Source organism: Epinephelus fuscoguttatus, linkage group LG6, assembly GCF_011397635.1.
Source record: "Epinephelus fuscoguttatus linkage group LG6, E.fuscoguttatus.final_Chr_v1".
Taxonomy (NCBI): Eukaryota; Metazoa; Chordata; class Actinopteri; order Perciformes; family Serranidae; genus Epinephelus; species Epinephelus fuscoguttatus.
Window position 1 is genome coordinate 35,689,989 of NC_064757.1, and position 15,109 is coordinate 35,705,097.

A 15,109-nucleotide genomic window follows, 5' to 3' on the forward strand; every position below is an offset into this window, starting at 1 on the left:
CTCTCCTGTCCTGTAAACTGTCTGTGACGTGTCTGACGGGCCTTTTTACAAAATACATACTGTTAAACATAAAAAAAGCTTATGCTGATTCAAAGAAACAAAATACATTGGCAAATTTCAAAGAGAAATCCATCTGAGATACTTCATCATTTCTGTCTGACACATAAATAAGAATGGCACTCACCAAAATATACTTCTCAAACATCTGCAAGGTAAATCAAAACAACACAACAAAGCATGACATGTTACTGCACGTCTGACTCATCTTTGCTTCACAGGAATGGTTGAATACTGTCCACCGGCTTGTACAGCTTCAGATTAAAGGGTCATGCCGTAATGCTCTACACATCTCCGCAGAGCTTAGTGCAAAAATAGTTCAAGTCCTCTTTCACTTTTTATCACACACACGAGACCGAAAACAAAACTGCAAACAATGAATATATAAAGTTAGTATTTACAGTGAACAAAAACGAACATAAATCAAGATTAAATACTGCACACTGACACTGCCTTATACACAAGGTGTGGCCTGTACAATCTGGGAGAGGAGAGCACTTTGTTTTCAGCTCAAGTACGTTCCAAATAGATTCAGAAACAGATCGACTGTGTCTGTCGCTGTCTGTGCAAAACGATTCTGCTACCAGTTGAACTGTACCTCAGTAAAGAGTTATGAAACTGGAGATCACAAGAAATGAATATTTACCATCAAACTCAAACGATTTAAAGTTAAGAGTAAATAAATAAAAACAGTAGAGCCTGACAGATGTAGATTTATAAGGCCAATACTGATAATGATGTATGACTTAAAATGTGAAAATGATAAATCGTCTTATACTCGTTCTTAACAAATAATTCTCAGAAGGATACCCTTAACTAACAGTCTGATAATTTGGAATATTCATTCTATTAATTCTTGCTAAGAGTTGGGTGAAAAGATTGATACCACTCTCATATTAGTCCACCACTTACGAAGCCACAGCCAGAAGACTGTTAGCTTAGCTTTGCATAAACACTGGAAGCAAAGGGAAACAGCTAGCCTGGCTTTCCCCAAAGTCCGCCTAACAGCACCTTTTACGCTCACTTAAAAAATACACTTCATAGCTTGTTTAACCTGTACAGAACTGCAGGTGTAAAAATTGTAAAAAAAAAAAAAATAAAAAAAAAAATTGTACATGATCTTGTACACATTAAACAAACAAGATATAACATAACAACTGAATTGGTAAGCTTTAGGGGCGCTGCTATTGAGGGTTGGTCCGCTGTAAAAATGTTTAAACCTGTTTAAAATTAAGCCTCACTCCAGACCGTTATACCAAATTTTACCACCAGATGTCACACTTGACTCAGCAGCCAGTCCCAGTGTTGCCAACTTGGCCACTGTGGCTTTTCAGACCCCCTTAGTGACGATATTTCTAAAGAGCGTCTTATGACAAATTTAGCTGCATGTTCAGACCCACAGGAGTAAAGCAAAAAATACATTCAAATATATCATACTGTTGATTCTCAGGCTCGCTGCCCAGAGTAATCACAGTCCACAACTCCTCTGCTCACAGTGCAGAGTCTCTCCTCCTTTCTCCTGCACAGTTAGTCAGTAGGCGTGGGGTAGGTAGGAGGAGAGGAAACGCCACTCAAAGTTAATTTGTTGTAACTTTCTATGGTTACATTGACACTCTCGCTCTCTGGATTGGTAATGTCACAAAGCTCTCGTTGCACTCAAATGTTTTGTTGAGGATTTTTCTATTGAATCAAATTCGGCAAAGTTGTATCACGCTCCTATTATCCAAAATGAATGTACAATGATGTCACAAACATGCAAACAAGTGCATGACATCATCTGGCCACTTTTGAAGCTAGTGCTTAGCTACTTTCACTGGATGAAGGTGCTCGAGAGTGGTCCATAACAGACTTGGCCCCGTTACTATCTCCACTGCTGGCTTAACGGTGGAACAACAATCCCTCCCCCAATTTTGTGTTCATACATTTTATACCAAACGGCGAGTGGAATAATGCCGCAACAGGCTGTCTAATAGGGGCTTGAAAGAGGCCGCTTGTCTGATCACACCAAAAAAAACACAAACTTTTTTGGTAAACAACTTCATCCCCCTGACCTTGACTGGAATTTGATCTCCCTCAGGTTGCCAGTTCTTGGTTCAGCAGTAAATTACACACAGCCTGTCAGACACTCATGGCTTCCTATAAATAAACATAATATGTTTATCATGTTATCAGTTTGATTTAGCGACGTGACTGGACACGACCCAGCTTTACTGCTAGCTGTTCCCCTCCTGCTTCTATTAGCTCAGGCTTTATGCTAAGCTAAGCTAACTGCCTTCTGGCTCTAGCTTCATATTTATAACACAGATGAAAGAGTGGTGTCAAGCATCTCATTTAACTCTCTGCAAATAAAATAAATAGCAAATAATAAATAACAATATTCCCTAAAATTCCCAACTACTCCTTTAAATCTGGTTATTAAAATGTGATGACCAAGATATGTGCTAAGACATGTTACAATTTTTTTCAAAAACATCACACTAAAACTAATAGAAATAAAATAAAATATAAAAATGAGGCTTGAATTTTTTTTTTGACTACAATTAACTCAATTATAATAGAAGTTATTATAATTATAATGAAGTAGTGTGTGTTATCTGTAAACTTGAAGTAAGCACATTAAATTATTTTTTTAAGCTGAAATAGCCACCATCAGCTTTTAGATTAAATTAGCCGTCATGTAGTGATACCCCTTTTAGTATTATTGAACAGAAATGTTACGTATTGGCTGTGTCTGATAAAATCAGTCAGGCTCAATAATAAGAAATTAAAAAATGAAAAACTAACACTGATATAGCACAATGGCACATATTCAAAGATATTTACAAAGCAATAGAGTAAACAAAAGAATGGCACGTACTGTTTAGCAGACATGATTTTAAACACTTAAATAGTGAAATAAATTAACGATATTCACTCCTCACGATAACAACAACAAAAATCAGTGTCGAAAACAACAAAGAGAGGAATGCTGACGTTTCTAGTATGGCTGATAAAAGTGCCACTACAGTGTGTATATTCACAGATGACAATTTGTCGTAAAAAAGTTTGTGCTCATAAAGAAAATGAAACTCCCGTCTGATTAGAAACAGACAAAAACCAAACTGACATTTGTAATAAATTAAGAAAAGTGCACATGTTCTGTAATTTCATGATAAATGCTTGAATTTTTCAGAAATTCAGAGCATTTACTTGTAGAAAATATGATTGTTAAGATGTGGCAGAGGGTGTAGTTGCCCCGAGATTCGGTTCTTTGTGAGTTTAGGCAGGAACAGGAGTAGAGGAAGTCGGCCCGAGTCGTGGGACGAGGGCAACTTCACCCCTGAGTGAAATGATTTTATATCCTGTACAGTGTGTGCACAAAAAAACCTCCTGTGACCTCTCACGACATCTGTCAAATCTCTCAGTCCTTTGGTTGGAAGGAGGGAGCCGTTTCCTGTGCCTGGTTCTCAGGTTGAGATTGTTTTGCGAGGGTGACGTGTGTTAGTACAGAAGGTGTGCAAGGGGACTCGGGGTCGATGACGAGGCACTCTTCATGCATCCTCCTGTAGCAGCTCTGTGGGAAACAGTAGGTCTCTCAGGGCCATCTTTTAAAGTGTTGGTTATTTCTGATCCGAGGCTGAGAGACACATAATGCACATTCACTATGGACTGCCGTTCTTGGCCCAAGACAAGCCATCATCTGTGTGAGACAAACATGCTCTGTCGGACCGGGCAGGGCTCGGAGGTTAAGGTGTCAGGGTGACGAGGACTGAGGGGGTTTCAGAGGTGAGTCTCGTCTCTTGTCTCTGTGCCAAAGTCCTGCTGGTTCCTGGTGCTGCGGGCCTGCCCCACCTGTGAGTCCTCCGGCATGTGTGCCAGTGGGTCGGACCGAATAATGTACCTGTAAAGACAAAATCAACGTCATCTGCCAGCTAGCACAGAGTAATGGGGTCAAGGTTTTCTTTAAAGGAACAAGGCATTCCCCCAGTGACCATCTGCAAATCGATCACCCACCCCATTTAAATTTGTGTTTTCCACATGCCTCCTCAGTGAACTAATAATCCAAAAACTACTGTCATACTCTTGGTCACAACTATACTGATACTTTGATGGCATTATTGATTAAATACTGTACTGTGACCTTTTTTCATGATTTTGGACGACATGCTATACTATGACGCTTTTTTTAATAATTTTTAATGACATACTATATACTATGACTTTTTTCATGATTTTGGACAACATGCTATATACTATGACTTTTTTCTTGATTTTGGACCACATGCTATACTATGACTTTTTTTCATGATTTTGGACGACATACTATACTATGACGCTTTTTTAAATCATTTTTAATGACATACTATATACTATGACTTTTTTCATGATTTTGGACAACATGCTATACTATGACTTTTTTCATGATTTTGGACGACATGCTATACTATGACATTTTTTTCATGATTTTGGACAACATGCTATACTATGACTTTTTTTTCATGATTTTGGACAACATGCTATACTATGACTTTTTTTCATGATTTTGGACAACATGCTATACTATGACTTTTTTTCATTGTTTTGACGACATGCTGTATTATCACGTTTTTTTCATGATTTTGGACAACATGCTATACTATGAATTTTTTTCATGATTTTGGACAACATGCTATACTATGACTTTTTTCATGATTTTGGACAACATGCTATACTATGACTTTTTTTCATGATTTTGGACAACATGCTATACTATGACTTTTTTCATGATTTTGGACAACATACTATACTATGACTTTTTTTCATGATTTTGGACAACATGCTATACTATGACTTTTTTCTTGATTTTGGACAACATGCTATACTATGACTTTTTTTCATGATTTTGGACAACATACTATACTATGACTTTTTTCATGATTTTGGACAACATGCTATACTATGACTTTTTTTCATGATTTTGGAAGATATTATATACTTTGAATTTTTCATTATTTTGGACGACATGCTATGCTATGACTACTTTTTTGTGATTTTGGATGACATACTATACTATGACTTTTTTTTTCAATGATTTTGGACAACATGCTATACTATGAAGTTTGTTCATGATTTTGGAGGAAATGCTATACTATGACTACTTTTCCATGATTTTGGACAACATGCTATACTATGACTTTTTTCATGATTTTGGACAACATACTATACTATGACTTTTTTCATGATTTTGGACAACATGCTATACTATGACTTTTTTTCATGATTTTGGACAACATACTATACTATGACTTTTTTCATGATTTTGGACAACATGCTATACTATGACTTTTTTCATGATTTTGGACAACATACTATACTATGACTTTGTTTTCATGATTTTGGACAACATACTATACTATGACTTTTTTTTCATGATTTTGGACAACATGCTATACTATGACTTTTTTTCATGATTTTGGACAACATACTATACTATGACTTTTTTTCATGATTTTGGACAACATACTATACTATGACTTTTTTTCATGATTTTGGACAACATACTATACTATGACTTTTTTTCATGATTTTGGACAACATACTATACTATGACTTTTTTTCATGATTTTGGACAACATACTATACTATGACTTTTTTCATGATTTTGGACAACATGCTATACTATGACTTTTTTCATGATTTTGGACAACATACTATACTATGACTTTTTTCATGATTTTGGACAACATGCTATACTATGACTTTTTTTCATGATTTTGGACGACATACTATACTATGACTTTTTTTCATGATTTTGGACGACATGCTATACTATGACTTTTTTTCATGATTTTGGACGACATGCTATACTATGATGTTTCTCATGATGTTTAACGACATACTATATACTGTGACTTTTTTTTATGATTTTGGTCGACATGGCATGGTATACTATGGTGTATTTTTAACAACATACTATACTATCCCGTGTTGTCATGATTTTGGATGACATGCTATACGATGGCTTTTTTTTTTTTTTGCATTTTTCATGGCATTCCATATTTTTACGTTGTTGATGGAATTTTTCATGGCATACTGTACTGTGACATTTTTGATGGAATTTTTAATGACGTACTATAGCATTACACTTTTTATGCTTTTTGATGGCATAATAAGAGTATGACACTTTATGAAATTTTCATGGCATACTTTATTATGGCACAATGTATTATGATATCTTTGGTGACATACTATACTATGACACTTTATGCATTTTCCATGGCATACTATACTGTACAATGACTTTTTGTATGGTATTTTTCATTTACAAATCAAAAACAAATTTTAGCGTGTATAGAGCAAACATATTTCTACATCTAACTGAGTGAATTAAGGGCTTATTTCAACTAAACCACTGTCAGCCATTGTAGAATATAAGAAAAACAAACTAAGATGGTTTTTGTGAGTTTTATCTTGTTTCTGTTGACTCTGAGTGAAGCATGTTTTGTCAATGATAACATTGTTAATTTAAATGGAGCCTGGTGGCTTCAGCAATAGTGGTTTTGGGGCTGGTTTTGTTTAAACAAAAAGGATCTCACTCTTTTATGTAGGGATCCTTTCCATGTTGTCAGACACTTACAATAATATTCTGAGTCTGTCAGTGGCAAAAAAAGTGGACATTTAGTGGACATAAATTGATAGTGCAGAAATGCCCAATGACGTTACATTGCAGCTTGTTGCACTGCTCTCAGCTCCAGCACGCTCACTCAATACTGGACCAGTCTTCAGAATTGTTATCTCAATCAATCACACAAAAAAATGACACAAAAATTAAGTTACCCTTTAAAATGTGTCGCCATGTAACCAGTTCACTTCAAAAGTGTCCAAAAAATAATCCAGATGGTTAAAAAGGTATTACATTTACTGTGCACAGGAGAAAAAGAAAAAGTAGGGTGCTTACACAATGTCGTTGAGCTCCAGCATGGTGTCAGGAGGAGGATTGATGAGGACATAGGACAGCGTGTTCTGGTGGTCGTTCATCTCATCTGGAAAAAGAGACAGAGGAGACCTTCAGAGCTGCCCTGGAGCCCTCCCTCGTCCTCCTCCATTATACAGTATATCAGCCAGGAAATGAGCCCACTAACCATTGAGAATATGAGACTCCCTTGTTTTCAACCTTTCAGTAAGGACGAAGGCAAAGTAACCAACATTCAGTATCAGAGCAAGTAGGGGAGAAGCTCTTTTTCTAGTCTGGCTGTTAATCCAAGAGATTCTTGTTACAACTGTTAATAATTACAGTTTGATGATTAACAACATCGCAGTAAGATATACCAAAAGAAGAGTTTATAAATTAAGCTGATAATACAGTATTAATGGGAAATAAATGGCTGCATTCACAAATAAATTTTGCATTCTAATCAATTAGTATTTTGTTGGGGTGTGGCAAAATAATCAATACAACTCAGTGGCGCAGTATTTTTGTGTGGCAATATCATATGATCACACAGACACTAAGTATAGATTTTTTTTGTTATTTAAATTATTAATTTAAGAAATATATCGCAATATATTTTAACGCAATACTCAGCATATCGCAACACCTTGAAAATCGCAATAATATTGTCTTGTGACTTTAATATTGTGATAATATCATATCGTGGGGCCTCTAGTGATCCCACCCCTAGTATTTTGCACAGCCCGACACATACTGGATTTTTGAGGCCAAGATTGATATATAGAGGTTAAAATACTGTTTCCAAATTATCCCAAACTTATTTCAGTATTTCTGTACTGCATTTTCTTGTTTTATGTTGGCCTACAAATACATCAGCCGGCACCCAGAAAACAAGCACAGCTGTGGACGGTGTATTTTCAGTTCATTTATTTTATCATTTATTTTGGTGTTAAACTATTTTAATTCATATAGTTATTGCTTTATATAGTTTTTGACACATACTCATTTGATTTTATAAATTATTTTTAATTGAAAGTTTTTTTGTAAAATGTTACCAATAATCCCATTTTTTTTAATTTGAAAAGGAAAATAATCAATTGATAAATTGCTTAATTTACTCTTTGTATAACCCTTTCAGCCTCATACTAAGAGTTAGCTGTAGACTGTTTCTGCATTAAATGTTTATTATATAAACAGTAAACATTAACAGTTGCAACAACACTGTTTTATTGCTCCCACATTATAGTAAAGCTAACCATGGAAACTGGCCGGCACTATGAGGTCTTAAATCTAATCAAAAATCAATAAGAGGAAACGGACTTAACATTCATTCCCCTGATGAGTCATATTACTGAGTGTGTACATCAGTGTGTGTTTGTGTTGGTTATGCTGTCTGCGTGTGTGTGTGTTGAGTGCTCTCTGGTGGCGTCTCCTACTTGCGTTGCGTGATGGACGGAGGAAGGGAAAGGAGGGCACATGTGTCTCCATGACAACCCACCTGCTTGTGGCCCTTTATAAAGCCAGGCGGGGTGGAAGAGAGAGAAGGGCTAACCGTTACTGACAGGGCACTTAGTGGAACAAGGGGAGGCCCATGCTGCCTGCTGACTGAAACAGCACCACCATGCGCAGCTTCAGAACAGAGCCAACATGCAGACAGCGTCCGCGGCTGCGCAACAAATCGGTGTCCATCGCATTCCTTCCCCCCCCCCAGAAAAATGACTCCTGCACATTCCACACTGGAACAAGGCGGCAGGTTGCCATGCCAACGGACAACACTCAGCCCTCACAACCCCCCCCCCCACCCAGGGTGACATGTGACACACGCACAGACACAGAGAGACATGCTCCAGCATCCGTCAGACTGGACCAAACGCAGAGCGACTCGAAACCAAACTGAGAGTGAAGCAGAACACATTGGGAGTGTGAGAGTGGAAGAGGTCAACCTCTCAGCTGTGACTTACAGTTATTCTATCATAACAAATATAATCAGTAAGTGGAGAGAAAAAAAGATGTTTGCAGGGTTTATGTGAGTGATGTTATGGACTGTACCAATTTGTTTTCCCCTCTATCGTAGACTACTCAGTGTATTAAATATGGATTATACCATGGCCACAGAAAATACTCTTTTCTGATTAGTGGGCAGCTGGAAAAAAAAAGAACCTCACAAATACAGTTCATGAGGTCAGTGGTAGTTTTTATTGTTGGGGCTCTGTAGTCCAGGATGATCAAACTAACTCTGAGTTGAGTCTTTAGTTCAAGGACCAAAGAGTTTAATATATTCAGCGTCATACTTGTGTCGGCCATGTCGCCAAGCTAGTTTGCTGTCTCTGTCCAGTAGCTGTTTGTTAGTCACTCACTCTACAGCAGGACATGGCGTTTCAAAATAAAAGCTCTGTGCTGAAAATTTACTGTACTTAAAAATTAAGTATGTGTTTTTTATAAACTTGACATGTTTGCGAGTCACTTGCGGTCCACATCTGGACTGCAACCCACCAGTTGGGAACCACTCGTCTAGACTTAAGACAGTCAAGTACAAAAGTAAGAACTATTCATAACCGTCTTCCTTATACTCGCTCTTTGTCCAAGTCATGTTCCTAATATTTAATGTTATAAAATAATATTATACTTAATATGCTTGGTTTTATTCAACACTAAGGATTATACAAAACTAAATATTCATACAAGATATATTCTGGAACACTTGGAGTGGCAGAAGATGGAGGTTCTGACCATCACCGCTGCCTTTACCGAAAGGTTGGCTGGCCACATTTGGCTGTGAGGTGGGAATAATATTGGTATTTGTTCATGTATAAAGCTTTGACGCAGATGCTTCCATCCTATATTTCATCCCTTCTAACTCTGACCTCACATGATCTTGGCACTCGTTCATAAAACAGATTTTTGCTTCACACTCCCTTTATCAGACCTGAACCAGGAAGAATGACATTCTCTTACAGTGCACCTTATACATGGAATAATCTACAAAAGACCTTAAACTTGGACACTCCGCCACCATTATGGCTGTTTAAATGCCTTATTTCACATCTTGTTTTAATTGAATGTAAATGCTTTTAACTAAACATCTACACCTTAACATGGTTATCTCACTGTATTTCTACTTTTAGCAATCATTTATTGCGTTTGTTGTATTGTTGTTCGTATGATTTCATTTCTGTTTTAACTGATATGCATGATACTTCTTTGTTTGCTAATTGGTTCTTTTTTATGTCTGTGTTCATGGTCGACATCATTGAAAATGATGGTCTCCAGCAATTGATTTAGTCTTTAATAAAGATTTGAATGAATGAATGAATTCATCATTTTTTCTATCCCCATTTTTTCTTTTCTTGCTTGCTTACCCACTTTGATTTGTCCCTGGAGTGCACTTTAGAAGATAAACCACTGGAGGGCAGCAAAACAAGCTTTTCAGATGACTGAGAGTCTTTAAATTGAAGCTCAAAGTCAGCTCTTTGACAACATGTTAGATTATAAATCCAATATGCTAGACTACAGAGCCATGGCAGTAAAAGTATTTTCTTGATAGGTTAAAGGGCAAGTGCATTATATTTTAACCCGGACCATATTTTTTCATGTTTTTGTGTCTAAGTGACGAATGGGAACAACAATTTTTGAAACTGGTCAAGTGCTGAGTGATAACACTGCAGCCGGCATCCGTAAAACAGGCTGCAATGTAACCAATCAGGGCATGTTCACACTGTTAAAGAACCTCCATTAAAAGTGTTTGTTTTTGCCACTGACAGGCTCAGATTATTAAGTGTCGGACTACATTATGGTAAGGATTCTACATCGCCAATTTCACATTTAAACAAACAGCAATTTTCAGCGTGTACAGAGTCAGTGACTTTAACTTGATTTAATTACTGTTTGTTTAAAAGGAGTCTGGTGGGTTTGACGATAGCGATTTTGGGGCTGTTGTTGGTTAAACAAATGGATCTCTCTCTTTAAGAAAAAGGTCTATCTCTGCAGAGATCCTGTCCATACTGTTGTCAGACACTTATAGTAACAATCTGAGCCTGTCAGTGGCACAAACAAGCACTTTTAGCGGACGGAAATTAATGGTGTGAACATGCCCTGAGTGGTTACATTGCAGCCTGTTTTGCTGCTAAATACTGGAATGTTGTTTTCGATAAGTCACTTAGACACAAAACCATGGAAAAATAGAGTCCAGGTTGAAAAAACACCTAACCTACCATTTAACCTCCAATCTAAATCAATACACAAGCTGTATAAAACTGCAGGTGACTATTGCAATAGTACTAACACCCCAAACCATGCATTAAACCAACCATAAACAAACTGTAACTAAGAAATTGATGAGGATGAGGTTTAAACACTGCTTCTCTTTTGCCTGTGGTTAAGTGGCCATGGTATAAGTGTGAAAAGACACTTTGAAGTGTCCTGAAAAATGAAAATAACAGACACCTCAGTTCTTTATTTTCTCCATCAGGACACCTCAGACACTCATTATTCTTTGTACATATCTAATGAAACAGTTCAACTCTATGTCTAACCTTCCATCCACAGACATAATGCGTTCCGCTCCACTCTTTAAGCCATACTCTGATGCCCTGCAGTACTCTAGCCACGTGGGACGTCACCTCACGGGAACACAATGCAAAAAAGACCAGATAGAGAGAGAGATAGCAGAGCGAGATAGTGAGAGGTTGGCTGCTGGTCTACCACCCATTCTGGCAGAACGCACACACTCACACACACGTTTACACATACACACACACTCATGCAGTAAAGTTGCAGTACTGTGATCAACCAGCTAACCTGACGGCCTGGTCCCCTCTGTATACGGGTGCTCTGAAATGTCCTGCAACTCTAATAAGCAACGGCATTCACTGTTAACGTCAATGTCCTGATTTGGTGATTTATAAATAACTACAGATTTCTTTATGAACGAAAAAAGATCAAACAAAGAGTGGAAAAAAAAAACAAACATCTAGTAATGATATATCTAATCTGTGGATAAATTCAGTGCACTAATCTTCAATGGATGCTGGCGAAAGGACAAATTCCTTTCTCCACAAGATGGAACCACTCACATGTTGTAAATGAGTCATAAACAGCACACAAATTTACCTTGCAAATATCCTAGATTTACTCGATTCATGACATCGCTCGCAGTGAGATTAGAAACATCCTCTACAAGCCAAAGGAGGGAAGATAGAAGAGTCAGACAGGGAGAAAGAGAGAGACAGAGGAGGAGAGGAACAAAGGAGGAGGGGGGGAAAACAGGAAAAAGAAAAAATTCAGGCAGGCAGCGAATGCATTTGCAGTTTCAAAAAGAAGTTTTAAAAAGGTGAGAGCGATGCAAAGAAGCCATGCGTTGTTGTGTGCACAGAATCACTTCCAAGTTATTAATCTGTCACGTTATGATCCTGTCGCAGTAATCCTCACTGACATTCATGGTTCATAAGGCGATCTTGAGCTTTTGGGGTTCTTCCTGAAACGTATTCAATTGACATGTTACATAATATTTAGAGAGTGCAACACATCTGGAGCATGATTCTGCTTTGAAGCGTGAAGCTGGGAGGAGAGAAGAACTGAAAGAAAGCACAGAAGTGAGCAGGTAAAGAGTGCAGGCAATTGCAGTCTGTGATCAAATGCAATTGAGACGAGGTTCGATGCTCCTGCATCTCCCATGCATGACGTGTTCACATCCACATGTTGGTATGGGTGTGACTGTGAGGTGGGGTGTTTGTGTGATGGAGATGGTGATGGTGATGGCACGTGGGAGAAGAGTTTCATACGTGTGAAACTGATGTGAAGACATGAGGTCTCCGATGGATCATGATGATGTGGTGTGATGTAAATGATCCATACCATCAAGACCCACAACAACACGTCTTAATAGGTAGTAAGATGAGATAAAATGACTGAGACACAGATCGGAGTTTATCAAACACAGCTGCTTTCATGGCTGAAATTATTTAACTGGTTGAGAGTGGGTGGAGCAAAAGAATCACCTGAACTACATGCTTGTGATATTGAGTAAAAAGTAGGTAGATTTTAGTGACTGGGGCTGATCTATTCTCTAAATAGTTTTGGTTCTGTTTGAGTCGATGAATACAACCTAAGTAGAGCTAACATGGCTGCTTATCTAAACAATGTCACATTATGAAGGATAAAATCTGACTAAATGATGTCATTTGCCTCTTTAACAGTTTATAGGTGTACAAAATCACTGCATACACACAAATGGAGCCTCCTGCATCCAGCAGTTAACTTTTAGAATTGAGTCATCCAATTGAAACTCATTGGAAACGACAGCTGGTCACAGAGCAGCTATTAAACTTGAAAATGAAATTATGCGTGTCTCAGACTAAAACAAGTATACTCTCTGCAACACAAGGTGCTACTGACGTCCATGGCTGATAATGGGGCTTTTTGGATTCAAAAGTTCCTCAAAAAAGATTGTATGAACAGAGCTATCGTCAAATGATGAGAACTGTATTGAGGGAAAACAAACAAACAAACAAAATAACCCTAAAAAAACATGATACTGTTGATCAGGTTTTCCTGTGAGATCATTTCAACTATTTCCATTATTTATTCACTATTATTATTTGAGTACTTTTTTTTTTTTTTTTTTTAGAAAAGTCAGAAAATTGTAAAAAATAAATAAATAAATAAATAAATAAATATCCATCACAATGTTCTAGGAGGCCAAGTTGACATATTTTAATATCTTTTGTCTGACCAGGAGTCCAGAACCCAAAGAGATTCAATATACAGCTGTTTAAAATAACCTAAAAACCAGCAAGTTTTCACATCTGTGAAGTTGAAACCAGTTATTTTTGTGGGGAAAAAAAAGGGAGTGCTGCACTGGGTTAAAGCACTGTGTAGTAAAAAACATCAGGTGCTGTTCAAGGACAAGGAAAATAGTCACATAAAGGTAAAAAATGACTGGCCAGCTCACTCAGTGTAAAAGTCCATAGCATAGGCAGGCAGTCCAAAAATGCAAAAATCTCTTCAATGTGATTGAACCTTTATTCTTGTTACTTGATGTGTGCATTACTCACAGTATACATTTACTTTATTTTCATTCACAATTGCTTTCAATTTGGTTTTTGTCTAGTAAGGCTACACCAATATATCATGTGACCTGTGTCACATGACCCCTACGTGGGTTCCAGCCAGTTGTTTTTTATCTTTATGTGACCAGTTATTTTTGTGTTTAAAAAATAATTGATTATCAAAATGGCTGCTATTAATTTCAACCAACAGTTTCAACTCTACATGCTCTATGTGATTTATGTGGTTTACTCCGGCTTCATACTCTGGGGTCTCCTGCTGCTAAAAGAGAAACACAATCTAGTCAGATTAATTCATACAGACTGGCCTCCTGTAAATATAATCATAAATATAAAAAGGGCCTCAGAAATAGTTCCTTCAGTTTTTCTTACCTCTCCTCACCACAAAGCTGAGATTCTTAGGCTCTACCCACTGAGCTTTAACTCAACCAGTTACATTATTTCTGCCTGTTGCTGCTGCTTAAAGAAATATTGATAGAAGTGAGACTCTAATCTGCAAGACACATTATCATTTACATTATTATTCATTTTCAGGCACATTGTGACTAATTATGATTAAATATTATAAACTAGATTAAAATACATTTAAAACATTAATAATTGTTTTTAAGCACCTACAGTAAAGTCTTGTTATACAATATTCAAAACACCATAAACTAGTACACTAAATTAACTTCTAGTCAACTTCTACACAACACAGCAAAGACTGACATCACTTCTCTAACTCTCACGCCATCGGCTGTTGCACTCACCGTATCCCACGGTGGGCAGACCCAGGTGCTTCATGCGATTCTTGACCAGCTCGGACAGCTCCTGCCGCTCGGAGCGTCGGTACAGGTTGAGTCTCTGCTGCGAGATACGCTCCGCTCTGCTGGACGGTTTGGTGGTCTTCCTGCTCAGCCGCCGCGCCCACTGCATGCTCTTCTTCCTCAGCAGCGGGTGCTCCGACTGGTCGCTCGTGGTGGAGTTCCTGTGAGCCGTCTTCTCCTTCCAGGACTCTTTACGCTCCCGATGCTCCTCGCCCTGCTGCATGTTGATGGACACCTGAGACTGGGAAAGAACGGTGGCAGTATTAATG

At 37.7% G+C, this 15,109-nt stretch overlaps 1 protein-coding gene across 14 annotated transcripts in view; it reads right to left on the reverse strand.

Moving 5' to 3' along the window:
* Positions 1-69: 69 nt before the first annotated feature.
* Positions 70-15,109, reverse strand: part of kcnt1b (potassium sodium-activated channel subfamily T member 1b) — a 125,362-nt gene continuing 110,322 nt past the window's right edge. For 7 of the 14 annotated variants that reach the window (XM_049578109.1, XM_049578111.1, XM_049578108.1 and 4 more), the window contains 5 exons: positions 14,784-15,081; positions 12,077-12,139; positions 11,765-11,815; positions 6,974-7,058; positions 70-3,937 (listed from right to left, as the gene is read on the reverse strand). In XM_049578109.1, the coding sequence (XP_049434066.1) occupies positions 3,817-3,937; positions 6,974-7,058; positions 11,765-11,815; positions 12,077-12,139; positions 14,784-15,081 (618 nt within the window). In that variant the 3' untranslated portion in view covers positions 70-3,816. The other 7 variants (XM_049578116.1, XM_049578113.1, XM_049578112.1 and 4 more) reach the window with 3 other exon arrangements.